The 26,970-nt window shown below is 49.9% G+C and overlaps 2 protein-coding genes across 11 annotated transcripts in view; both read right to left on the bottom strand.

Annotated features, from left to right (window-relative positions):
- mycbpap (mycbp associated protein) overlaps positions 1-10,437 on the bottom strand; it is a 330,021-nt gene extending 319,584 nt beyond the window's left edge. For all 4 annotated transcript variants that reach the window (XR_010977536.1, XM_068057785.1, XM_068057786.1 and 1 more), the window contains exon 1: positions 10,201-10,437. Coding sequence is in view for 3 of the 4 variants with exons in the window: in XM_068057785.1 (XP_067913886.1) it covers positions 10,201-10,261 (61 nt within the window). In the remaining variant the exon portion in view is untranslated. The remainder of the gene's footprint in view (positions 1-10,200) is intronic.
- Positions 10,438-20,572: 10,135 nt separating this feature from the next.
- Positions 20,573-26,970, bottom strand: part of rsad1 (radical S-adenosyl methionine domain containing 1) — a 45,830-nt gene continuing 39,432 nt past the window's right edge. For 6 of the 7 annotated variants that reach the window (XM_068057783.1, XM_068057782.1, XM_068057781.1 and 3 more), the window contains 2 exons: positions 25,325-25,428; positions 20,573-21,506 (listed from right to left, as the gene is read on the bottom strand). In XM_068057783.1, coding sequence (XP_067913884.1) covers positions 21,398-21,506; positions 25,325-25,428 — 213 coding nt within the window. In that variant the 3' untranslated portion in view covers positions 20,573-21,397. Of the gene's footprint in view, positions 21,507-25,324; positions 25,429-26,970 lie in introns of those variants that run through there. The other variant, XR_010977535.1, reaches the window with a different exon arrangement.

The raw sequence follows: 26,970 nt of genomic DNA, 5'->3' as shown, positions 1-26,970 counted from the left end.
ACGTGAGCTCGTGGATCCAGATCCTGGAAGATTTGGACCGCGCCTCGCCCTTCTTCTACTTGCTGGAAAAATGGCAGGGGGTCCATAAGCATCTCGTTGAGCTGCTGGCTGAGGACGGATCCTCCATCATGGATCCAGAGGAAATGGGCCTCCTGGTCCGTACCTAATACAGTGCATTGTTATCTCCAAATTGGTCCAGCGAGGATGCATGCAGAATTTTGTGGGAGGACCTGCCAAAGGTCAGCCCGGACGGCGCCGAAGGATTGGAGACTCCGCTCACGTTGGCAGAGCTGACCAACACCCTCCACAAGCTCTCGACGGGCAAATCCCTGGGGATGGACAGGCTGACCGTGGAGCTCCTCCGGGTGTTCTGGGACGCTCTGGGGGGTGATTATGCGTGGGTCCTGGGGAAAGCCTTGCAACTGGGAAGATGCCCCTCTCATGGAGCAGGACAGTCATCGTCCTGTTGCCAACGAGGGGCGATCTCCGCTTGCTTAAAAACTGGCGTCCGGTCTCCCTCCTCAGCATGGATTATAAGATCTTTGCCTGGGCTATGTCTACCCATCTGGGCTCCATGTTGGCCCATATGATCCACCTCGACCAGTCCAACACGGTCCCGAGCCGGTCCATCCAGGACAACATTCACCTGGTCCGGGACCTGATCCATCTTTCCCCAAGGACTAGTCTGTCTTTTGCCTTTCTCTCCCTCGATCAGGAGAAGGCGTTCGACAGGGTGGATCATGAATACCTTTTCGGGACTCTGTGCACGTTAATGCCTGGATGATCCTGGAATAGTGAACAGTTTAAGCAAAAATGAGCATGACCCAATAATGATTTAAGTGGTGCAGCCAGATCTGGAGGTAGATGGCTAAACTAGTTGTGTGCCGTATCTACTCAAGTCTGCATGCCTCGGACTTAAGGAAGCAGAAATGAGGGCTGTACTAGGGGAACAGGCAGGGTGAGAGAGTGTAATAGTTTTATTTAGGACTAGTGCATCAAAGATGGAGATGGGGTGGGGTTGAGCAAATCATTAGCTGCAGAAATGTCATGGTGAATGGAGAGTCAAAGGCTCGACAGTTGGGATTTTGGAGGTGAAGTTGTACATGAATTAAGGGATAGTTTTTTTTTTCAGGGTGGATATAGGAGATAGGAGTTAGGGTGTGGAAGAGGGAGAGAAAGTGGGTGGAGAGTGATACAAGGAAATGATCAGAGTTGGCCTTATCTGTGGTTGATACGATGGCAGTAGCAAGGCCACGTGACATGGCAAGGTCAAGGGAGTGGCCATGAATATGGGGGTTGAGGAGTTTATTTGGTGAGAGATATTACGGGTGGGGGGGGAATAAAAGGGCAGTGAACTCAGGGGAGAGAGACAGCATGATGAGGAGAGATGGAGATTGAAATCACCAAGGATGAGAAGTCGCTCAGTGTAGAGGCTAAGGGAGTAAAGCAGTGAAGATATCTCGATGAGGAGGTTTTATGGTACTTGGGAGGGCAGTAGAAAATGAAGATTTTAAATGACAGCTGAGAGAGGTGGAACAAGGTGACATGCTAGAAGGAGGAGAAAGTGTCAGAGGAGTAGGGGTTCAGACCAAGGTGTGGTTTGATAATAAGAGCCACACCTCCTACATGACGATCTTGACGGAACAACTGGTGGAAGGTGTATCTTGGTGGGGATGCTTCAGTAAGTGGCAAGCTGTCATTATCCCTCAGCCAGGTTTCTGTTAAGGCCATGATGTCGATGCAGTCATCCACAATAAGTTCATGGATGGCAAGGACCTTGTTCACAAGTGAATGGACATTCTGGAGGGAGATGTGTTGAGGGGCAGTGAGAGCTGATCCACTAGCAGAGTCCATGGGGTCAGCAGTGGGAGGGATGAGTTGGATGGGAAGGAGGTTGTCAAGATTAGCCCCCAGTGGGTGCAATGGGCGGGACAGTAGATGAGGAGTAGGATGGGGCAGTTGGGGTTGTTGCTAGTAATGATCTAGCACCGAATGCCTCAATGAGCCCTTCAGAGGATCCCAAGAGAGGCACAAAGGAAGGCTGTAGGCTTATCTAAGAGGGAATACCACCAGGACAGTACGGATTAGATACAGAGTAAAGCTCTCTCTACACTATCCCATCAAACACGCCCAGGGCAGATACAGCTTAGGATTTTTTAACTCCCTCTACTCTATAGGTAAGATAGGCCAGATCAAAGACGACTTCAAATTTTTCTAACAATTGGTTACAATGACATTGAAAATGCAACAGTTTTATAGATAGTGACACTTACACCTTAGTTAGAAGCATAGCTAACAAAATGGTCAGACTCTTTTGCTTTGGGAAACTGAGGGGTTAATTTTTTTATTCTTTCTTGGGATATGGGCATCGCTGGCAAGGCTAGCATTTGTTGCCCATCCCTAATTGCCCTTGAGAAGATGGTGTTGAGCCGCCTTGAACCGCAGCAGTCCATCTGGTGTAGGTTTAGGGAGGGAGTGCCAGGAGCCTTGTTAAGTTGCTGCAGTGCATCGTGTAGATTGTACACACTGCTGCCACTGTGCGTTGGTGATGGAGGGAGTGAACATTTAAGGTGGCAGTTGAGGTGCCAATCAAGCGGGCTGCTGAGTCCTGGATGGTGTTGAGCTCCTTTAGTGTTGTTGGAGCTGCACTCATCCAGAAAAGTTGAGAGTTTTCTATCACATTCCTGACTTGTGCCTTGTAGATAGTGGACAGGCATTGGGGAGTCAGGAGGTGAGTTACTCGCTGCAGAATTCCCAGCCTCTAACCTGCTCTTGAGGCCACAGTATGTATACGGCTGGTCCAGTTCAGTTTCTGGTCAATGGTGACCCCCAGAATGTTGATATAGGGGGATTCATCCATGGTAATGCCATTGAATGTTAAGGAGAGATGGTTAGATTCTCTCTTGTTTGAGATGGTCATTGCCTGGCACTTAAGTGGCAAGTAACATTTGTGCTACATGACAGCCAAGCCTGAATGTTGTCCAGGTCTTGCTGCATATAGACATGGACTGCTTCAGTATCTGAGGAGTTGCGAATGGTACTGAATTCTTCGTTTATGTCCTATTTGATGTTCTTCTGGTCTGTTTAGTGGACTGTCTCCATGAACTTAATAAAATAATAATGGCTGCTTTTATACCATCCTCTCTGGCAAAATAAACTGCTAGTAGTTTTCAATTCTGTCTCTTTCCAATGGTTTAAAGACCTGCTACTGCAGAAGCAGTTTACGGTGGTGTCTCACAGACTTTCAAGGCCTAGCTCAGCAGCTGTTTTATCTTAACCTCACCCCTCCTTATCTCCAGGAAAGTAGCTCAGTTAACCTTCAACAGTCTGAAGCAGTCATAATACCTTCGAACTTGGTCAACTTTCCCCGAATGCTCTCTAAACAGAGACGTTTGTTGCCGATCTTTTAGTTTTCTTTAAAACTGGTATTAAAGATTCATGTTGATACCAAAATCATTCAGTCCCTCCAAAAGTGAATGTGAGATTGAGAACAATTCACTTTAAGTCATTCTTTTTTTTTTTAGAGATACAGCACTGAAACAGGCCCTTCGGCCCACCGAGTCTGTGCCGACCAACAACCACCCATTTATACTAACCCTACAGTAATCCCATATTCCCTATCAACTACCTACACTAGGGGCAATTTACAATGGCCAATTTACCTATCACCTGCAAGTCTTTGGCTGTGGGAGGAAACCGGAGCACCTGGGGAAAACCCACGCAGACACAGGGAGAACTTGCAAACTCCACACAGGCAGTACCCAGAATCGAACCCGGGTTCCTGGAGCTGTGAGGCTGCGGTGCTAACCACTGCGCCGTCCCCTTTGAATCTGAATTCCACTCGCCACAGATAAATGTAAGCCACAAGGAGCTTAATTGCCGTGCCATCTATGCAGAAGTTCTTGTAAATAAAGGAAAAAATAATGGCAGCTTGTCAGAAAGGTACAGCGATAATAATGGGAGATTTTTAACCAACATATAGACTGGAAAAATCAGATGGGCAGAGGTAACCTAGATGAGGAGTACATAGAATGCTTTCGGGATAATTTCTTGGAACAATAAATGACCTCATAGTTAAGGCACTCCTAGGTAGCAGCGATCATAATATGATGGAATTTTACATTCAGTTTGAGGGAGAGAAGAGTGGGTCCAAGACTAGTATTTTAAACTTAAATAAGGGCAATTATGAGGGCATGAAAGCAGAGCTAGCTAAAGTGAACTGGCAAATTAGGTTAAGGGATAGGTCAATAGAGATGCAGTGGCAGACATTTAAGGAGATATTTCAGAATACACAGAAACATTTCAACGAGAAAGAAACATTCCAAAGGTGAGACTCACCATCCGTGGTTAACTAAAACAGTTAAAGATAGTATCAAACTTAAAGAAAAAGCCTATAATTGCGCAAAGATGGGAGGCAGGTCAGAAGATTGGACAGAATATAAAAAACAGCAGAGAAGGACTAAAAGATTGATAAGGAAGGTAAAATTAGAGTATGAGAGAAAGCTAGCTAGAAATATACAGACAGATAGTAAGAGTTTCTATTGATATTTAAAAAAGAAAAGTTAACAAAGTGAGCGTTGGTCCTATAGAAAGTGGGTCTGGTGAACTAATAATGGATAATAAGGAGATGGCAAATGAATTGAACACATATTTTACATCGGTCTTCACTATTAAGGATACAAGTAACATCCCAGTATTAGCTGTAAGTAAGGGAATGGGAGGGAGGGAGTAACTCAAGAAAATTACAATCACCAGGGAAGTGGTACTGAACAAATTGTTGGAGCTGCAGGCTGACAAGTCCCTGGGTCCTGATGGACTTCATCCTAGGGTCTTAAAAGAAGTGGCTAGTGAGATAGTTGATGCGTAAGTTTTAATTTTCCAAAATTCCCTAGATTCGGGGAAGGTTCCGTTAGATTGGTAAATAGCGAATGTAAGTCCTATATTCAAAAAGGGAGACAGAAGCAGGAAACTACAGGCTAGTTAGCTTAACACCTGTCTTAGGGAAAATGTTAGAAGCTATTATTAAAGATGTTATAGCAGGGCATTTAGAAAAATTCAAGGTAATCAGGCAGAGTCAACATAGTTTCGTGAAAGGGAAATCGTGCTTAACTAATTTATTGGAGTTCTTTGAGGGAGTTACAAGTGCTGTGGATAAAGGGGACGCTGTGGATGTATTGTACATAGATTTCCAGAAGGCATTTGATAAGGTGCCACATCAAAGGTTATTATGGAAAATAAAAGCTCATGGTGTGGGAAGTAACATATTGGCATGGAGAGAAGATTGGCTAGCTAACAGGAAACAGAGAGTAGGCATAAATGGGTCATTTTCTGGTTGGCAAGATGTAACGAGAAATGTGCCACAGGGATCTGTGCTGGAGCCTCAACTTTTTACAATTTATATAAATGACTTGGCTGAAGAGACCGAAGGTATGGTTGCTAAATTTGCTGGTGACACAAAGATAGGTAGGAAAATAACATGTGAAGAGGACATAAGTGGGCTATCAAGGGATATAAATAGGTTAAGTGAGTGGGCAAAGACCTGGCAAATGGAGTACAATGCAGGAAAGTGTGAAATAGTCTACTTTGACAGGAAGAATAAAAAAGAAGCATATTATCTAAATGGTGAGAGATTGCAGAGCTAAGATGCAGAGGGATCTGGGTGTCCTAGTGTATGAATTGCAAAAGGTTGGTATGCAGGTACAGCACGTAATTAGGAAAGCTAATGAGGCCATATGGGTGGAGCTCAGAAATAAAAAAAAAGGGCAGCCACACTAGTAGGAGTGTACTATAAGTGAGAAGGAGGCAGAAGAACAAATATGTAGGCAAATTTCTGAGTGCAAAAACTATAGGGCAATAATAGTTGGGTATTTCAACTACCCCAATATCAACTAGAGTATAAACAGTGTGAAGGGGATACAATTCTTGAACTGTGTTCAAGAGAACCTTTTTAGTCAGCACGTAACAAGCCCAACGAGAGGGAGTGCAATTCCAGATTTAGTCTCCGGTAATGACGCTGGGCAAGTGGAGGAAGTAACAGTGGGTGACCAATTTGGAGATAGTGACCATAATACAGTAAGTTTTAGCATAATCATGGAAACGAACAAAAATAAAACAGGAGTAAAAGTCCTAAATTGGGGCAAGGCAAATTTTGAGAAACTGAGAGGTAACCTGGTGAAAGTGGACTGGATATAGCTACTTGAAGGAATATTAGTGGCAAACCAGTGGGAGGCATTCAAAAGCGAGATACAGGCACAGTGTAGGCATGTCCCCACTAAGATAAAAGGTGGTACTGCCAAATCTAGAGCCCCCTGGTTATCAAGAAGCTGACACGGTAAGTTGAAGCAGAAAAAAAAAGCTTATGACGATCACAAAAATCCTAATATTTTAGAAAGCCTAGAGGAGTATAAAAAGTGCAGGGGTGAAGTAAAAAAGGAAATTAGAAAAGCAAAGAGAGGACATGAAAATCAAGGGCAGGTAAAATTAAGGAAAACCCAAAGATGTTTTGTCAGTACATTAAGAGCAAGAGGATAACTAAGGAAAGGGTAGGGCCGATCAGAGATGTACAAGGGAACTTATGCGTGGATGCAGAAGATGTGGGCAGGGTTCTTAATGAGTTTTTTGTCTCTGTCTTCACAAAGGAGAGGGTTGATATAGTTAAAGAGGAGAAGTGTGAAATATTAGATATGATTAGCATAATGAGAGAGTAAGTGCTGGAGGGTCTGACACCCTTGAAAGTGGATAAATCACCAGGACCGGATGGACTGCATCCCAAGTTGTTAAAGGAAGCCAGGAAAGAAATAGCGGATGCACTGAGGATCATCTTCAAATCCTCACTAGATACAGGAGAGGTACCAGACGATTGGAGGTCTGCGAATGTTGTACCATTGTTTAAAAAGGGTGCGAGGGATAGGCCAAATAATTATAGGCCAGCCAGTCTGACCTCAGTGGTGGGAAAATCTATTCTGAGGGACAGGATAAACTGCCACTCAGAAAGGCACGGATTAATAAGGAATAGTCAGCATGGATTTGTTAAGGGAAGGTCATGTCTTACTAACATAATTGAGTTTTATGAGGAAATAACAAGAAGGATTGATGAGGGTAGTGCAGTGGATTTTAGTAAGGCATCTGACAAGGTCCCACATGGCAGACCGGTCAGTAAAATGAAAGCCCATGGGATACAGGGGAATGTAGCAGGTTGGATCCAGAATTGGCTCAGGGACAGGAAACAAAGGGTAGTAGTCGACGGCTGTTGTTGCGATTGGAAAGCTGTTTCCAGTGGCGTTCCACAGGGCTCAGTGTTGGGTCCCTTGCTGTTTGTGGTATACATTAATGATTTGACTTAAATATGGGAGGCATGATTGAGAAATTTGCTGATAACACAAAAATTGGCCACGCAGTTGACAGTGAAGAGGATAGCCGTAGACTCCAGAAAGTTATCAATGGTTTGGTTGAGTGGGTGGAAAAGTGGCAAATGGAATTCAATCCAGACAAGGGTGAAATAATACATTTGGGGAAGGCAAATAAAGCGAGGGAATACACAATAAATGGGAAGATATTGAGAGGGGTAGAAGAAGTAAGAGACCTTGGAGTACATGTCCACAGGTGTGTGAAGGTGGCAGGACAGGTAGATAGAGTGGTGAAGAAGGCATATGGAATGATTTCCTTTATTGGCCGAGGTATAGAATACAAAAGCAGGGATGTAAAGCTGGAACTGTATAAAATGCTAGTTAGGCCACAGCTGGAGTACTGCGTACAGTTCTGGTCACAGCATGACAGAAAGGACGTAATTGCTCTGGAGAGAGTACAGAGGAGATTTACAAGAATGTTACCAGGGCTCGAAAGTTGCAGCTATGAAGAAAGATTGGATAGGCTATGGTTGTTTTCCGGAGAACAGAGGAGGCTGAGGGGTGACTGAATTGAGGTGTACAAAATTATGAGGAGCCTAGATAGAGTAGACAGGAAAGACCTGTTTCACCTAGCGGAGAGGTCAATTACCAGGGGGCACAGATTTAAGATGATTGTCGAAGGATTAGAGAGGACATTTGGAAAAGCTTTTTCACCCAGAGGGTGGTGGGTGTCTGGTATTCACTGCCAGGAACGGTGGTGGAGGCAGAAACCCTCAATTCTTTTAAAAGGTACCTGGACATGCACCTGAGGTGCTGTAACCGGCAAGGCTTCGGACCAGATGCTGGAAGGTGGGATTCGATTAGGTGGCTAGTTTGTTCAGCCTGCACGGACACGACAGGCTGAATGGCCTCTTTCTGGTCTGTAATTTTTCTATGGTTCTAATAGAATGCTATTGTTTATCGCGAGGGGAATTGAATACAAAAGTAGAGAGGTTATACTTTAGCTTTAGCAAGTCCACATCTGGAGTACCGTGTACAATACCAGTCTTCTTATTTAAGGAAGGATGTAACTGCGTTGGAGGCAGTACAGAAAAGGTTTACTGGACTAATACCTGGAATGGGCGAGCTTTCTTACGAGGAAAGATTGTTCAGGCTAGGCTTGCATCACTGGAATTTAGAAGAGTAAGAGGCGATTTGATTGAAACATACAAGATCCTGAGGGATCGTGACAGGGTGGATGTGGAAAGGATGTTTCCCCTTGTTGAGGTTTCCTTCCCTTCCACAGTACTGAAATGGCATGATCAAAGTTACAAATAACACCCTATATGACTGTGACAAAGGTCAACTTTCCTTCCTTGTCCTTCTCGACCTGTCTAACCAAACCATCCTCCTTCAACACCGCTCCACTATCTTCCAGCTGTGTGGGAGTGCTCTGACCTGGTTCTATTCTTATCTATCTTAACGTAACCAAAGAATCGTCTGCAATGGTTTTTCTTCCTGCTCCTGCACCTCTGGTGCCCCCCACGGATCTATCCTCGGCCCCCTCCCCTCAGTGACATTATCCGAATGCACAGCATCAGATTTCACATGTATGTAGATGACATCCAGCTCTACCTCACCACCAACTCTCTTGTCTCTTCCACTGTTGCGAAATTATCAGACTGCTTATCTGACAGCCACTACCAGATGAGTAGAAATTTCATCCAATTAAATGTTGGGAAGACTGGAGCCATTGTTTTAGTCCCCACTCCAAACTCTGTTCCCTAGCCACCAACTCCATTCCTCTCCCTGGCAACAGTCAGAGATTAAGCCAATCTGTTCACAACCTTGGTGTAAAGGCCTGCTCGGGTATAAAATTGAAACCCAACCTGTGCCCGCCCCAACCACATCCAACCCGGACCCGAGTCCTTTAATTTTTTTCTGTGCCCGACCCAACCTGAACCGTTTACCGTAATAAAGTTAATTATATCAAACAGGTTATTGTGCTCTACCATGTCCAAATGTTGTGTTCCTGTTCATCCGTTCCAGCAGCAGCTATTCCTGCAGAATTGTGCAAATGGCGTTGGGAATCTGAGCTTGACCTCGTCACCATGAACCAACGGCACACCCTCCCCCCCGAACTTTCACACATGAGCATCCATCGTGCACTGTAGTGTAGAATCACTTTTGGATGCATGGAAGCTACAGCATGAGCGCGATGGCGTCATAGAGATGCTCACTCGCTCACTGCAGACTGCGGAGTCCGGACTGCGTTTCCCGCCTTGACCTGAAGGTTCAATTGAAGATTACTTCCCGGAGCTAAGCAGCACTGTCCACGTCCAGCCCGACCCGAGCCGCTGAAACACTATTACTTCTAGACTTGACTATTCCAATGCACTCCTGGCTGATCTACCATACACCAATCTCTGCAAACTAGAGGTCATTCAAAACTCTGCTGCCCGTGTCTTAACTCACACCAAGTCTCATCCCTCTATCACCCCTGTGGTTGCTGACCTACATCAGCTCCCGGTCAAGCAACACCTTGATTTTAAAATTTACGGCCTTGTTTTCAAGTCCCTCCAGGGCCTGGTCCCCCACTATCTCTGTAATCACCTCCTGCCCCCCAACAAACAGATGATCCGCCCTTGTGTCTTCTTCTATGGCTCTGTTTCTTTGTAAAGATCCTGTGAAATTGCCTTGAGACGTTTGTTAAAGGTTTTTTTAATGGAGGAGTAGCTGTTTGATGGAAAGTCAGAGGGAGCTTCCCTCTGTTTCTATCCTCCCCAGGCCTGCGGGAGATTACTGTTTGTGGGCATCCTCTGCAGCTTATGCCTTCGAAGTGCTGGGGTAAGACCCGGCTCCCACTCTCTCCTACCTGGCGGAGTCTTCAGGCCGCCCTCCCGACGGGAGGCTTTGGACGCTGGCCGCGTCCCCATCTTCCCAGCTCACCAGCCCGAGACTCCCGGCGTTTCCAGGGCAACCGCCCGGGCTTCCGCCGTCTCCATAGTGATCGCCCAGGACTTCCGACGTTTCCGGGGCTTCCAATGTTACCATGGGAACCAGAAACCCACAAGCAGTGACGACTCTGTCAGCATGCTTCACTCGCGGCACCGACACCAACCGCACACCAAGGCCCTGGAGATAGTGAGGGATTCACCACCACAAACTGAAACAGTGAGGGGGAGGGGGAGGGGGAGGGGGAGGGGGAGGGGGTGAGACTTAGACTGGGGCTACTTGAGGGGGTGAGACTGGGGTGACTTGAGGGGGAGGGGGTGAGACTGGGGTTACTTGAGGGGGAGGGGGTGAGACTGGGGTTATTGCAGGGGGAGGGGGAGGGGGAGGGGGATGGACTGGGGTTACTGCAGGGGGAGGGGGTGAGACTGGGGCTACTTGAGGGGGAGGGGGTGAGACTGGGGTTACTGCAGGGGGAGGGGGTGAGACTGGGGTTACTGCAAGGGGAGGGGGTTAGATTGGGGTTACTGCAAGGGGAGGGGGTTAGACTGGGGTGACTTGAGGGGGAGGGGGTTAGACTGGGGCTACTTGAGGGGGAGGGGGTTAGACTGGGGCTACTTGGGAGGGGGTTAGACTGGGGCTACTGCAGGGGGAGGGGGTTAGACTGGGGATACTGCAGGGGGAGGGGGTTAGACTGGGGATACTGCAGGGGGAGGGGGTTAGACTGGGGATACTGCAAGGGGAGGGGGTTAGACTGGGGTGACTTGAGGGGGAGGGGGGTGACTTGAGGGGGAGGGGGTTAGACTGGGGCTACTTGAGGGGGAGGGGGTTAGACTGGGGCTACTTGGGAGGGGGTTAGACTGGGGCTACTGCAGGGGGAGGGGGTTAGACTGGGGATACTGCAGGGGGAGGGGGTTAGACTGGGGATACTGCAGGGGAGGGGGTTAGACTGGGGATACTGCAGGGGGAGGGGGTTAGACTGGGGATACTGCAGGGGGAGGGGGTTAGACTGGGGATACTGCAGGGGGAGGGGGTTAGACTGGGGCTACTTGAGGGGGAGGGGGTTAGACTGGGGATACTGCAGGGGGAGGGGGTTAGACTGGGGATACTGCAGGGGGAGGGGGTGAGACTGGGGCTACTTGAGGGGGAGGGGGAGGGGGTTAGACTGGGGATACTGCAGGGGGAGGGGGTTAGACTGGGGCTACTTGAGGGGGAGGGGGTTAGACTGGGGCTACTTGAGGGGGAGGGGGTTAGACTGGGGCTACTGCAGGGGGAGGGGGTGAGACTGGGGATACTGCAGGGGGAGGGGGTGAGACTGGGGATACTGCAGGGGGAGGGGGTGAGACTGGGGATACTGCAGAGGGAGGGGGTGAGACTGGGGATACTGCAGGGGGAGGGGGTGAGACTGGGGATACTGCAGGGGGAGGGGGTGAGACTGGGGATACTGCAGGGGGAGGGGGTGAGACTGGGGATACTGCAGGGGGAGGGGGTGAGACTGGGGCTACTTGAGGGGGTGAGACTGGGGCTACTTCAGGGGGAGGGGGTGAGACTGGGGCTACTTCAGGGGGAGGGGGTGAGACTGGGGCTACTGCAGGGGGAGGGGGTGACACTGGGGATACTGCAGGGGGAGGGGGTGAGACTGGGGATACTGCAGGGGGAGGGGGTGAGACTGGGGATACTGCAGGGGGAGGGGGTGAGACTGGGGATACTGCAGGGGGAGGGGGTGAGACTGGGGCTACTCGAGGGGGAGGGAGTTAGACTGGGGCTACTCGAGGGGGAGGGAGTCAGACTGGGGCTACTCGAGGGGGAGGGGGTTAGACTGGGGTTACTTGAGGGGGAGGGGGTTAGACTGGGGCTACTTGGGAGGGGGTTAGACTGGGGATACTGCAGGGGGAGGGGGTTAGACTGGGGATACTGCAGGGGGAGGGGGTTAGACTGGGGATACTGCAGGGGGAGGGGGTTAGACTGGGGATACTGCAGGGGGAGGGGGTTAGACTGGGGATACTGCAGGGGGAGGGGGTTAGACTGGGGCTACTTGAGGGGGAGGGGGTTAGACTGGGGATACTGCAGGGGGAGGGGGTGAGACTGGGGCTACTTGAGGGGGAGGGGGAGGGGGAGGGGGTTAGACTGGGGATACTGCAGGGGGAGGGGGTTAGACTGGGGCTACTTGAGGGGGAGGGGATTAGACTGGGGCTACTGCAGGGGGAGGGGGTGAGACTGGGGATACTGCAGGGGGAGGGGGTGAGACTGGGGATACTGCAGGGGGAGGGGGTGAGACTGGGGATACTGCAGGGGGAGGGGGTGAGACTGGGGATACTGCAGGGGGAGGGGGTGAGACTGGGGATACTGCAGGGGGAGGGGGTGAGACTGGGGATACTGCAGGGGGAGGGGGTGAGACTGGGGCTACTTGAGGGGGTGAGACTGGGGCTACTTCAGGGGGAGGGGGTGAGACTGGGGCTACTTCAGGGGGAGGGGGTGAGACTGGGGCTACTGCAGGGGGAGGGGGTGAGACTGGGGATACTGCAGGGGGAGGGGGTGAGACTGGGGATACTGCAGGGGGAGGGGGTGAGACTGGGGATACTGCAGGGGGAGGGGGTGAGACTGGGGATACTGCAGGGGGAGGGGGTGAGACTGGGGATACTGCAGGGGGAGGGGGTGAGACTGGGGATACTGCAGGGGGAGGGGGTGAGACTGGGGATACTGCAGGGGGAGGGGGTGAGACTGGGGATACTGCAGGGGGAGGGGGTGAGACTGGGGCTACTCGAGGGGGAGGGAGTCAGACTGGGGCTACTCGAGGGGGAGGGAGTCAGACTGGGGCTACTCGAGGGGGAGGGGGTCAGACTGGGGCTACTCGAGGGGGAGGGGGTCAGACTGGGCTACTCGAGGGGGAGGGGGTCAGACTGGGGCTACTCGAGGGGGAGGGGGTGAGACTGGGGCTACTCGAGGGGGAGGGGGTGAGACTGGGGTCACTGGAGGGGGAGGGGGTGAGACTGGGGTCACTGGAGGGGGAGGGGGTGAGACTGGGGTCACTGGAGGGGGAGGGGGTGAGACTGGGGTCACTGCAGGCTGAGGGGGGGGTGAGACTGGGGTCACTGCAGGGGGAGGGGGTGAGACTGGGGTCACTGCAGGGGGAGGGGGTGAGACGGGGGTCACTGCAGGGGGAGGGGGTGAGACGGGGGTCACTGCAGGGGGAGGGGGTGAGACGGGGGTCACTGCAGGGGGAGGGGGTGAGACGGGGGTCACTGCAGGGGGAGGGGGTGAGACGGGGGTCACTGCAGGGGGAGGGGGTGAGACGGGGGGTCACTGCAGGGGGAGGGGGTGAGACGGGGGTCACTGCAGGGGGAGGGGGTGAGACGGGGGTCACTGCAGGGGGAGGGGGTGAGACGGGGGTCACTGCAGGGGGAGGGGGTGAGACGGGGGTCACTGCAGGGGGAGGGGGTGAGACGGGGGTCACTGCAGGGGGAGGGGGTGAGACGGGGGTCACTGCAGGGGGAGGGGGTGAGACGGGGGTCACTGCAGGGGGAGGGGGTGAGACGGGGGTCACTGCAGGGGGAGGGGGTGAGACTGGGGATACTGCAGGGGGAGGGGGTGAGACTGGGGATACTGCAGGGGGAGGGGGTGAGACTGGGGATACTGCAGGGGGAGGGGGTGAGACTGGGGATACTGCAGGGGGAGGGGGTGAGACTGGGGATACTGCAGGGGGAGGGGGTGAGACTGGGGATACTGCAGGGGGAGGGGGTGAGACTGGGGATACTGCAGGGGGAGGGGGTGAGACTGGGGATACTGCAGGGGGAGGGGGTGAGACTGGGGATACTGCGGGGGGGGGGTGAGACTGGGGATACTGCGGGGGGGGGGTGAGACTGGGGATACTGCGGGGGGGGGGGGGGGTGAGACTGGGGATACTGCGGGGGGGGGTGAGACTGGGGATACTGCGGGGGGGGGGGTGAGACTGGGGATACTGCGGGGGGGGTGAGACTGGGGATACTGCAGGGGGGGGTGAGACTGGGGATACTGCAGGGGGAGGGGGTGAGACTGGGGTGACTGCAGGGGGAGGGGGTGAGACTGGGGATACTGCAGGGGGAGGGGGTGAGACTGGGGATACTGCGGGGGGGGTGAGACTGGGGATACTGCGGGGGGGGGGTGAGACTGGGGATACTGCGGGGGGGGTGAGACTGGGGATACTGCAGGGGGGGGTGAGACTGGGGATACTGCAGGGGGAGGGGGTGAGACTGGGGTGACTGCAGGGGGAGGGGGTTAGACTGGGGTGACTGCAGGGGGAGGGGGTTAGACTGGGGTGACTGCAGGGGGAGGGGGTTAGACTGGGGTGACTGCAGGGGGAGGGCGTTAGACTGGGGTTACTGCAGGGGGAGGGCGTTCGACTGGGGTTACTGCAGGGGGAGGGGGTTAGACTGGGGTTACTGCAGGGGGAGGGGGTTCGACTGGGGTTACTGCAGGGGGAGGGGGTTCGACTGGGGTTACTGCAGGGGGAGGGGGTTCGACTGGGGTTACTGCAGGGGGAGGGGGTTCGACTGGGGTTACTGCAGGGGGAGGGGGTTCGACTGGGGTTACTGCAGGGGGAGGGGGTTAGACTGGGGTTACTGCAGGGGGAAGGGGTGAGACTGGGGTTACTGCAGGGGGAGGGGGTTGGACTGGGGTTCCTGCAGGGGGAGGGGGTTAGACTGGGGTTACTGCAGGGGGAGGGGGTTAGACTGGGGTTACTGCAGGGGGAGGGGGTTAGACTGGGGTTACTGCAGGGGGAGGGGGTGAGACTGGGGCTACTGCAGGGGGAGGGGGTTAGACTGGGGTTACTGCAGGGGGAGGGGGTGAGACTGGGGTTACTGCAGGGGGAGGGGGTGAGACTGGGGTTACTGCAGGGGGAGGGGGTGAGACTGGGGTTACTGCAGGGGGAGGGGGTGAGACTGGGGATACTGCAGGGGGAGGGGGTGAGACTGGGGATACTGCAGGGGGAGGGGGTTAGACTGGGGATACTGCAGGGGGAGGGGGTTAGACTGGGGATACTGCAGGGGGAGGGGTTAGACTGGGGATACTGCAGGGGGAGGGGGTTAGACTGGGGATACTGCAGGGGGAGGGGGTTAGACTGGGGTTACTGCAGGGGGAGGGGGTTAGACTGGGGTTACTGCAGGGGGTGGGGTTACAGTGTTTTACTGCAGGGGGTGGGGTTACAGTGGGTTACTGCAGTGGGAGGGGGTTCGACTGGGTCACTGCAGGGGAAGGGGGTCACTTCAGGGGGAGGAGGTCACTTCAAGGGGAGGAGGTTACACTGGTTCACTGCAGGGGGAGGGGGTTACACGGGTGACTGCACAGGGCGGGGGTCACACTGGGGTTACTTCAGGAGGAGGGTGTCACACTGGGGTTACTGCAGGGGGAGGGGGTTACACTGGGTCACTGCAGAGGGGAGGGGGTTACACGGGGTCACTGCAGGGGGGTTACATGGGATTTACTGCAGGGGAGGGGGTTACACTGGTGTTTCTTCAGGGGGAAGGGGTGAGACCGGGGTTACTGCAGGGGGAGGGGGAGGGGGAGGGTGTTAGACTAGGGTTACTGCAGGGGGAGGGGGTTCGACTAGGGTTATTGCAGGGGGAGGGGATTAGACTGGGGTGACTGCAGGGGGAGGGGGTTAGACTGGGGTGACTGCAGGGGGAGGGGGTTAGACTGGGGTGACTGCAGGGGGAGGGGGTTAGACTGGGGTGAATGCAGGGGGAGGTGGTTAGACTGGGGTTACTGCAGGGGGAGGGGGTTAGACTGGGGTGACTGCAGGGGGAGGGGGTTAGACTGGGATTACTGCAAGGGGAGAGGGTTAGACTGGGATTACTGCAGGGGGAGGGTGTTAGACTGGGATGACTGCAGGGGGAGGGGGTTAGACTGGGATGACTGCAGGGGGAGGGGGTTAGACTGGGGTTACTGCAGGGGGCGGGTTTTATACCGGGTCACTGCAGGGGGAGGGGGTTAGACTGGGGTTATTGCAGGGGGAGGGGGTTAGACTGGGGTTATTGCAGGGGAAGGGGGTTCCACTGGGGTTATTGCAGGGGGAGGGGTGAGACTGGGCTGACTGCAGGGGCAGAGGGTGAGACTGGGGTGACTGCAAGGGCAGAGGGTGAGACTGGGGTGACTGCAGTGGGAGAGGGTGTGACTGTGTTATTGCCGGGGAAGGGGTTAGACTGGGCTCCGGCAGCAGCAGGAGGGGGTTAGACTGGATTAGTCTAGGGGGAGAGGGTTCGACTGGGTTACTGCAGGGGAGGGGGGAATAGACTGGCATATTACAGGGTGAGGGGGTTAGTCTGGGTTAGAACATGGGGAAGGGTTCAAAAACAGAAAAATAGGAGCAGGAATCAGCCATTCAGACCTTCCAGTCTGCACCGCCATCCAATACCATAATGGCTGATTATCCAAACTCAGTACCCTGTTCCCGCTTTCTTCCCATATCCCTTGATCCCTTTTGCCCTGAGAACTATATCTAACTCTTTCTTGAATATGTTTAATGATTTGGGCATGACTGCTTTCTGTGATAGCGAATTCCACAGGTTCACTACTTTCTGGGTGAAGAAATCTCTCATCTCAGTCCTAAATGGTTTACCCCTTATCCTTAGACTGTGACCCCTGGTCCTGGACTCCCCCACCATCGGGAACATTCTTCCTGCATCTAGTCTGTCCAGTCCTGTTAGAATTTTGTAAGTTTCTATGAGATCCCCTCATTCTTCTAAACTCTAGCGAATAGAAGCCAATCTCTCTTCATACGTCCATCCTGCCATCCCAGGAATCAGTCTGGTGAACCTTCGCTGCACTCCCTCCATAGCAAGAACATCCTTCCTCAGATAAGGAAACCAAAACTGCACACAATACTCTAGATATGGTCTCACCAAGGCCTTGTATAATTGCAGCAAGACATCCTTGCTCCTGCACTCGAATCCTCTCGCTATTAAGGCCAACATACCATTTGCCTCCTGAACTGCCTGCTGCACCTGCATGCTTACTTTCAGCGACTGGTGCACAAGAACACCCAGGTCTCGCTGCACCTCCCCCTTTCCCAATCTATCGCTGTTCAGATAATAAACTGCCTTTCTGTTTTTGCCACCAAAGTGGATAACCTCACATTTATCCACATTATACTGCATCTGCCATGTATTTGCCCACTCACACAACCTGTCCAAATCACACTGCAGCTTCTCTACATCCTCCTCAGCTCACACTCCCACCCAGCTTTGTGTCGTCTGCAAACTTGGATATATTACATTTAATTCCCTGATCTATATCATTAATATATATTGTGAATAGCTGGGGTCATTGCACTGATCCCTGCAGTACTCCACTAGTCAATGCCTGCCACTCGGAAAAGACCCGTTTATTCCTACTCTGTTTCCTGTCTGCCAACCAATTCTCTATCCATGTCAGTACCTTACCCCCAATCCCATGCACTATAATTTTGCACACTAATCTCTTATGTGGGACCTTATCGAAAGCCTTCTGAAAGTCCAAATACACCAGATCCACTGGTTCTCCCTTATCTATTCTACGAGTTACTTCCTCAAAAATTTCCAGTAGATTTGTCAAGCATGATTTTCCTTTCGTAAATCCATGTTGACTTTTTCCAATCCTGTCATTGTTTTCCAAGTGCTCTGCTATTACATCTTTTATAATGGACTCTAGCATTTTCCCTACTACTGATGTCAGGCTAACCAATCTATAATTCCCTGTTTTCACTCTAGCTCCTTTTTTAAATAGTGGGGTTACATTAACTACCCTCCAATCCGTTGGAACTGTTCCCGCATCTATGGAATTTCAAAAAATGACCAGCAATGCACCTACTACTTCTAGGGCCACATCTTTTAAGTACTCTGGGATGTAGATGATCAGGCCCTGGGGATTTATCAGCCTTCAATCCCATCAATTTCCCTAACACCATTTCTCTACTAATACTGATTTCATACAGTTCCTCCTCCTCACTAGACCCTATGTTCCCCAACATTTTTGGGAGGTAACTTGTGTCCTCCTTTGAAGACAGAACCAAAGTAGGTATTTAATTGGTCTGCCATTTCTTTGTTCCCCATTATAAATTCCCCCGTTTGACTGTAAGGGTCCCACATTTGTCTTCACTAACCTTTTTCTCTTCACATATCTATAGAAGCTTTTACAGTCAGTTTTTATGTTTTCTGCAAGCTTACTCTCACTCTATTTTCCCCTTCTTAACCAATCCTTTTGTCTCCCTTTGCTGAATTCTAAACTGCTCCCAATCCTCAGGTTTGCTGCTTGTTCTGGCCATTTTATATTTCTCCTCCTTGGGTCTAATACTATCCCTAATTTCTTTTGTAAGCCACGGTTGAGCCACTCTTCCGGTTTTATTTTTGCGCCAGACAGGAATGAACAATTGTTGTAATTCATCCATGCGCTCTTTAAATGCTAGCCTTTGCCTATCTACTGTCAACCCTTTAACTAACGTTCCCCAGTCTATCATAGCCAACTCGCGTCTCATACCTTCATAGTTTCCTTTATTTAGATTCAGAACCCTAGTCTCGGAATCAACTCTCTCACTCCCCATCTTAACGAAGAATTCTATCATGTTATGGTCGCTCTTCCCCAAGGGACCCCACACAACAAGATTGTTAACTAATCCTTTCGCATTACACAATACCCAATCTAGGATGGCCTGTTCTCGAGTTGTTTCCTCAAGGTACTGGTCCAAAAAATCATCACGTACGCACTGCAAGAATTCCTCCTCCACAGTATTATTGCTAATTTGGTTTGCCCAATCTATTAGTAGATTAATGTCACCCATAATTACAGTTGCACCCTTATTGCACGAGTCTCTAATTTCCTGTTTAATGTCATCCTCTACATCACCACTGCTGTTTGGGGGTCTATATACAACCCCCACCAATGTTTTCTTCCCCTTGGTGTTTATTAGCTCCACCCATACAAATTCCACTCAGGATTCTCTGAGCTAATATTCTTCTGCACTATTGTATTGATTTCCTCTTTTACTGACACTACTCCGCCTCCTTTCCCTTTTTGCCTGTCCTTCCTAAATATTGAATACCCTTCGATGTTCAGTTCCTTGGTCATCCTGCAGCCACGTCTCCGTAATCGCAACTGTATCCTATCCATTTACATCTATCTGCGCGATGAATTTGCCTACCTTATTGCGAATACTCCACGCATTGAGACACAATGTTTTTAGGCTCATCTTTTTAACATTCTTAGTCACCTTAACGTTATTTCGCACTATGACTATTTGTTTCTTGCCCTTGGTTTCTACGCCTTCTACTTTTGCCTTTTTGTTTCCTGTTTTTCGTTTCTATCTTTGTTTCCTCCTCCTCAGTCTCCCCGCTCAGGTTCCCATTCCCCGGCTATTCTAGTTTAAATCCTCCCCAACAGCACTAGCAAATGCCCCTGCAAGGACATCGGTTCCGGTCCTGCCTGCGTGTAACCTGTTCCGCTTGTACAGGTCCCACCTTCCCCAGAACCAGTCCCAATGTCCCAGGAATCAAAATCCCTCCCTCCATTTCTCCAGCCACGCATTCATCTGGTCTATTCTCCAGTTCCTGTACTCGCTAACACGTGGCACATGAAGTAATCCTGAGATTACTACCTTTGAGGTCCTGCTTTATAATTTAGCTCCAAGCTCCTTAAATTCATCTTGCAGGATCTCATTCCTTTTTCTAACTATGTCAGACAGGATTATAACATGGGGAGGGGGTTAGACTGGGTTACTGCAAGGTGTGGGGGGGGGGGGGTCAGACTGTGTTAAGCACAGGGAGAGGGGGTTAGACTGGGTCATTACAGGGGCAAGGGGTTTGACTGGGTTACTGCAGGGGGAGGGCAATAGAGTGGGTTATTTCATAGGGAGGGGGATTAGAGTGGGTTATTTCATAGGGAGGGGGATTAGAGTGGGTTAGCCCAGGGGTTCAGGGGTGAGACTGGGTTATTGCAGGGGGAAGGGGTTAGACTGGGTTATTACAATGTGCAGGCTGCATGGTGGAGTGGGGCATGTTGGGTGGACTTATCGGAAATCAGGAGGGTGTAGTGAGAGATTATATCGGGTCAGATATGTTGCATGCGCTCCCTTGTGAATAGGATGGGAGGATTGAGAGGCAAGGGTAGGGCTTTCTTGCTTGGAGTAAAGTTTGTGGAATGCGGTATAGGCTGGTGTATTGAAACTAGGATCGCTTAGAGGATCGGAGGGATGCAATGTTGATATTTAGGATTTGGAAGGGCATGGAAGTTTAGACAAAATGACCAATCATTTAAATACAACAGTAAAAGGCAAGACACAAATGCAATTATGTTAATAATTTGTATATTTATTGAACAAACAAATTTGCAGTATTATTGCATCCGAGCAGCGCTCTATCAGTTCTAGACGGAGCCTGGAGGATTCAGTACCAGCAGGGAGTAAATGAGATACATTCTCCTGTGCCTTATCCCACATCCTCAAGCTGTTTGGAGCATTTGACATGATAACCCACACCATCTCCTCCACCACCTCAGTCATATACCACTGAAACCCTCAACCAAGCCTGTCACCTCCTATTGGGTATTCCAATTCTCAACTGGCCATCCTCCTATCCTCCACCTCCGTAAACTTCCAAAGCTCTGCTGACTGAATCTTATTTGACCAATTCCCACTTTACTTTCACCCCTGTGTTCAATGACCCACAGTGGCTTCTGATCTCCCCCCCCACCCCACCCCATCAATTTGAAATTTTCATGTTCAAAGTCGCCCATGTTCTCACCCCTCCCTATCTGTGTTTATAACTCCCCTCTGCCTCCCTGCCCAGGCCTCTCCATTCCATCTGATTCTGGCCTCTAGTGCAACTCCCACAACCTTTGTCCCACCAATCCTGGTCATGCCTTCAGCTGCCTTGGCCCCAAACCTCTCCACCTCTGTAACCCCCTCTCCTCCTCCAAGTTGCTCATTAAAACCTACATCTTTGATCATGCCTGTCCTAATATTTCCTTTAGCTCGGTGTCTGTTTCACTTCACACTTCCTCTAACCTTTCCCACGAAGCCACTTGGGATATTTTTCTCCGTCACATGTTTTTCTTTAAGTCCGAGTTGTTGTCGTTGATTCTGTGGTGCAAGTGTGCCTTCGGAAGGAAACCAGTCAAAGGCAGCGAGCGACTGACTTCTGGTAGGAGAGTTGTAGCTGGTGTAGAAGAGTGGGCAACAGACTGTCAAGTAATGCAAGACCTTCCCAAGAACACCGCAGCCCCCTGGACAGAAACAAGAAACAGAAATCAAGCATGAAAGTGGCAGCAAGGTATGTATCTGTCCTACCTCAGACCAATGTAGTGCCAAGTTATAGAGTTTACACACGAGAGTCTGAAGCTACCCACACATAGGACCCTTAGAGCCAGCAGACAGAGCATACTTTCACCTCATCAGGTTGGGCTGGGTTTGAATTCATGTCCCAGGAGGTGAAGGAGAGTGAGAAGGCCCCTTTTACACTGGCTGTTGGTTAAAGCACTTTGTACCTATTTCCAGTCAGTAGTTCTATTAGGTTACTGCCTCTCATCCCATATTGTAAATATTAACTGCTGAAACTTTCTGACTCTTTTCCTGCTTTGTGACTTATATAGATTGATTCTCAGTATATAAATTGAGTCTTGGTAAATCCCAAGAGCATCCATAATGGGGAAACATGGCTGGTTCTTCTCCACCCTCCCAGCTTAAGCACACAGTAACCCCCCCCCCGCCTTTGACCCCTGTAGAGATCAGCGAATCACTGCCTACCAAAGTGAGAGGTGTCTGTACACAGCCACCATTCAACAGATAAGGAATCTAAAGAATGTTGAAAGATACACCTGCAGATTCAGAGGTTATTTGAAATGACCCCCAAACAGTACATTTCTTTCTCCATACATGCTGTGCCATCCCATAATAACCAGAGATCAGTTTTTATTTCCAAGGATGGAAAGCTCCCTTCTCTGAGGCTGTAAGGGATCCATGTGTAAAGAATCCAGCTTCAGGTTCACATGAACCAAAGCCTGAAACTGCAACTAATTTGGGGGTAACTTTGCCAATCTTACCTGCAAAGACTGGTGTGCAAAATTGAACAGTGAGGTCAGAGCTGATAGACATAGGTGGGACACTAGAGGGAGCTTTACTCTGTATCTAACCTGTGCTGCACCTGCCCTGGGAGTGTTTCACAGACAGTGTAGAAGCTCCTCTCTGCACTGCCTCCAGGGCTAGTCCCCAATGACCTGAAATGGGCACAGCACTCAAGGTGCAATCTGACTTAGAGAGAATGTAGAGCACAGAAACAGGCCATGTGGCACAACAGGTCCAATCTGGTGTTTATGCTCCAAATGACCCTCCTCCTCCCTAGTCATCTCATCCTATCAGCATCACCATTTTTTCCCCTCATGTACTTATCCAGGTCTCCTGGGGCGGCACAGTGGTTAGCACCGCAGCCTCACAGCTCCAGCGACCTAGGTTCAATTCTGGGTACTGCCTGTGTGGAGTTTGCAAGTTCTCTCTGTGTCTGCGTGGGTTTCCTCCGGGTGCTCCGGTTTCCTCCCACATGCCAAAGACTTGCAGGTTGATAGGTTAATTGGCCTTTATAAATTGCCCCTAGTATAGGTAGGTGGTAGGGAAATATAGGGACAGGTGGGGATGTGGTAGGAGTATGGGATTAGTATAAATGGCTGGTTGATGGTCGGCACAGACTCGGTGGGCCGAAGGGCCTGTTTCAGTGCTGTATCTCTAAACTAAATACATCTATATTATTCACCTCAACTGCTCCACATTCAGAGTGGGACTGACTGGATTGCAGTGGAGAGCCAACATAGACTCGGTGGGCCAAATGGCCCCCTTCTGTGCCATAATGACTCCATGAGCAGGATTTCAGGGCCCCTCCAGGTGTGGGTATGGAGGTGGACAGGGCACAAATACTGGCCGTGCTGACGTGTTGGTTTCCTGACTGCATTCCCAGTGCTGGCTATTTTTGCTGAGGCGGATTTGGGGTCGGGCAGTGCTACCCACCCCAACATGCTGGGTAGCCGATTATTCTCGTTAAGAGCCTTGTTAACTCTAATTAAAGGAGGCTGATGGAAATTTTCCAGTAAGTCTGCAGTTTCCCAAACAGATTGGGAGGTGGGGGGAGGTGCAGTTTAACTGCCTGGAGGTGGACATCCAGCAGCAGGTTTGGGGGGGGGGGGGGGGGGGGGGGGTGCGTGGGGCATTGCTCCAGGCAGGTATACCAGCCCTCCCTGCTTACCTGGGTGTGGGTACAGCCAAAGGCCACCCTGTAGCTGGATTCCCTTCGCACCCTCTCCTCAGTGGTGGCCTAGCTGCAGGAACCATTTTTTCTTTTGTGTTTTTAAAAAAGTTGGTGAGGGTGCTTCCGCGTTGAAGCGCCCTCTCAGTCTTCTGCTCCTCTCAAGCTGGAAGGCCTCTCACTGGCCCTCTAACTTAGTGAGCCCGCACACTGCCCTAACTGGACAGGGAACCTGTCTCCATGCTAATTAATGGGGGGGGGGCGCCTCCATGAAAATCCCAAAGAGTGACTCTTTCCCACTGGGGTTAGGGTTGGCACCCAGAAACAGTTCCGACTTCTGTTCCCTGCCCTATGACTCTATTCTAAAAATCAATCATTGGGTTGACAGAATATTGCTGATAACTGAACAAATTCCAGTAATTTGTTGTCTAACAACACAATATAATGCTGAAATTTTAGGAAAACAACCTGCGCACAAATGGAAGTAAAAGCCCAAATCCTGGAAATATTGAACTTTCAAATTCTCACCAGGTTACATTTTGATTAAAGGCAAATGGCCAGTATTGGAGCAGTGGAGCTGATCTATCTCATGATAACAATATGAAATTTGGCACTACGGTATAAATCTTTTATGAGTTTTTACATAAAAGAAATAGGATTCCAGAGGAACAAAATTAGACGTACTGATGGGAGGAATAGGTAGGTTTTGAAAAGGTTTCTAAAAGAGGAGAGACGTGGATGGCAGAAAAGTAGAAGGAGAGAACAGGACTAAACATGCTGAAGGTTCCACTACCAATGATGGGAAGCGACGGTGAGATACTCAGGAAGTCTCATGGAGCTTGCAACAGGACAGTAGAGCAAGGCAATGGAAGTATTCAAAGACAAGCTTGAAGATTTTAAACTTAATATGCTGAGGATCAGGCAGCCCACATAATCAATGAGATTGGCAGTGATGAATAAGCAGGGCTTAGTGTGGGACAGGAGTCAAGCTGTTACATCTGACCAATCTGCAATTTATGGAGTGAGGGGTGAAGGCAGGCCAACAAGTAAACCAATAGAATAATCAACTCCTGAAATGGCAAAAAAAATTGATGAGCATTTCAGCAACAGTGGGGCCAACTGAGAGGCAATGTTGCAGAGGTGAAAATAAGCAGTTTTATAATGACAGACCGTAGATGCTAACAGTGAACCTGAGTGACAGGCCAGGGAGTGGGTGTAGCCAGTGCCCAGGGGGCAGGTGGTCAGTATATGAGGTACAGTCTGACCTGAACTGGGCACAGTACGTGAGGTGCAGTATGACCACTGCCCAGTATTAAGTGTCACAGACAAAAGCAAAATACTGTGGCTTCTGAAAATCTATAATTAAAGCAGAAAATGCTAGAAACACTCAGCACTTCAGAATTCTGGAGACAAAAACAGTGTAACTATATCTCGCTGCACAGATGCTGCCTGAGTTTGTGTGCTTCCAGCATTTTTTGTTCTTATTAAACATCAGCCATTCAGAGGCAAAGTAAGGCAAGTGCCCTGTGCTGATCACTCTCTGGTGGTAAGTGCTATATAATCTCTCTCCGAAATCTGGGGAGGGCTGGATTGGGCTTGATGCTGTTCTGCCTCACTGCTGAACGTCCTACCAATACTCTCTGTCTACGCCCACCCATGAAGAATGACCATTTGAGGTGAAATACAGGACAGCAGTAATGTCTGTGTAACTGTATTCTGACAAAGAGCTAGCTCCTTCCAGAGGGGACGGGGAGCAAAAAAATTACATTGAAAAAAATCTTTAAGATTAGCAAATAAACCAGCAGCGATTACCTGTCATCCAGAACAAGCAGTTGCTCCTCCAAGTACTGTACCACTTCAGGTGAATCTCCCAGTGCGTCCTGTAGACTGAAGCCAGGTGAACACTGCAACCAATTCTGGCAAACAGAAGCTTTTCAAAATGAGTCATGGCTGAAGAGGGAGCAGCATGCTGATACAACACACAAATCTCTTTCCATCAACCCCACCTTCCCTTCCCATAACCCTCATTCATCCCCAGCTGCCCTCACAACTCTCATCATCACCTCCTCCCCATAATAATTTGCAGTTATATAGCACCTTTAACATAGTAAAATGACCCGAAGTGCTTCTCAGGAGCATTTTCAAACATCCGCTGCGGATTCCTAAAAAAATTTCCAATCCTCTGGCCTACCACTAGTTTTCGCCGCTTTGTGTGCCGTGGTTTTTGATTGGACACTCTCCTTGACCGCCTTTGTGAACCACGGGTTCACATCCTTCTCATCAAGTCCTTCTTTTTGACTGGAATAAATTTTTGCTGAGTGAGATGAAATATCTACTTAAGTGTCTGCCACTGCTCATCCACTGACCTTCCCCTTAGTCTATTTTCCCAGCCCACTTTAGACAACTCTTTCTTCATACCTCTTTCCAGATGTAGACAAAGCGACTGTTTATTTGCAATTTAAAACAGTATCACTGGTCACAAAAGTGTCTGAGAGTACAGACATCACTGTCTCTAAATGATGTTGTCAGAGGAGGCAAAGCACAAACCCTAGATTTTCACTGTTTAAACACTCTTTACCATTTGAGGTCAGTGACACAGGTAACAGGGAGGTGTCACGCTTACGAGAAGTGCACGATGAAAAAATAGAGACTCAAACTGAAGAGTTATAAATGTTGACTTTACCTTCTTAAAAAAAATGGACAATTCTGCAAAAGATGGCCGTATGTGTATTTGAACATTACCACACTGTTTAGAACAAAGGATGCCTAACCAGATTGAGGGGTGTCAATTACACCCATCCTGAAATATTCCTGAATTGAAGGGGTTCTACTGAAACAAAGGTGGTATGAAGTGGAAACATCATAACCAGATTATTTTCATCCTGGGCCATTGTGTGTTCACCGTGGGGGGAGACCCCAAAGCGTCTCTTACCAGAATCTGATGTGACAAACCTTTTACCTTAAAAAAAGGCAGTACTCAAGGCAGACAGAGAGAGAGAGAACCAGAAAGCATCACCAAAATGTTGTCCAGCTAAGAGTTGGGGAAAAAAAATCCAACAAGCCAAGAAGGGAGGTGCCCTGTGAATTCTACATTTTTAACCTGTGCAGCAGTGAATTGGAAGCAATCTGGTCTTCAAACTGAATTTTCCAACAGAGAAATCGACAAGCACCTCCGGCCTTCAATCAACGAGAACTTGATTTCCAAGAGAATTCAACAGGTTTATCGTGAACCCCAAAACCCTACCTCACTTGAAAGCCACTTACTCCTTTTCCTCCCTATCTGTCTCTTCTTGTGCATGTGTGTGCGCATGCGTGTGAATTGCAACAATTTCAGGATAAGGATGATATTACTGAATAAATAATTAATCTTCTGTTTTAAACCTACAAGAAAACCTGTCTGTTTATTTGACAAATAAAACACAAAGGGGTTAAACCCGAATAACAAAAAAAAGCTTTCT

The sequence above is a fragment of the Heterodontus francisci genome, chromosome 26 (genome assembly GCF_036365525.1).
Source record: "Heterodontus francisci isolate sHetFra1 chromosome 26, sHetFra1.hap1, whole genome shotgun sequence".
Taxonomy (NCBI): domain Eukaryota; kingdom Metazoa; phylum Chordata; class Chondrichthyes; order Heterodontiformes; family Heterodontidae; genus Heterodontus; species Heterodontus francisci.
This window is presented reverse-complemented; position numbering and strand designations above follow the sequence as displayed.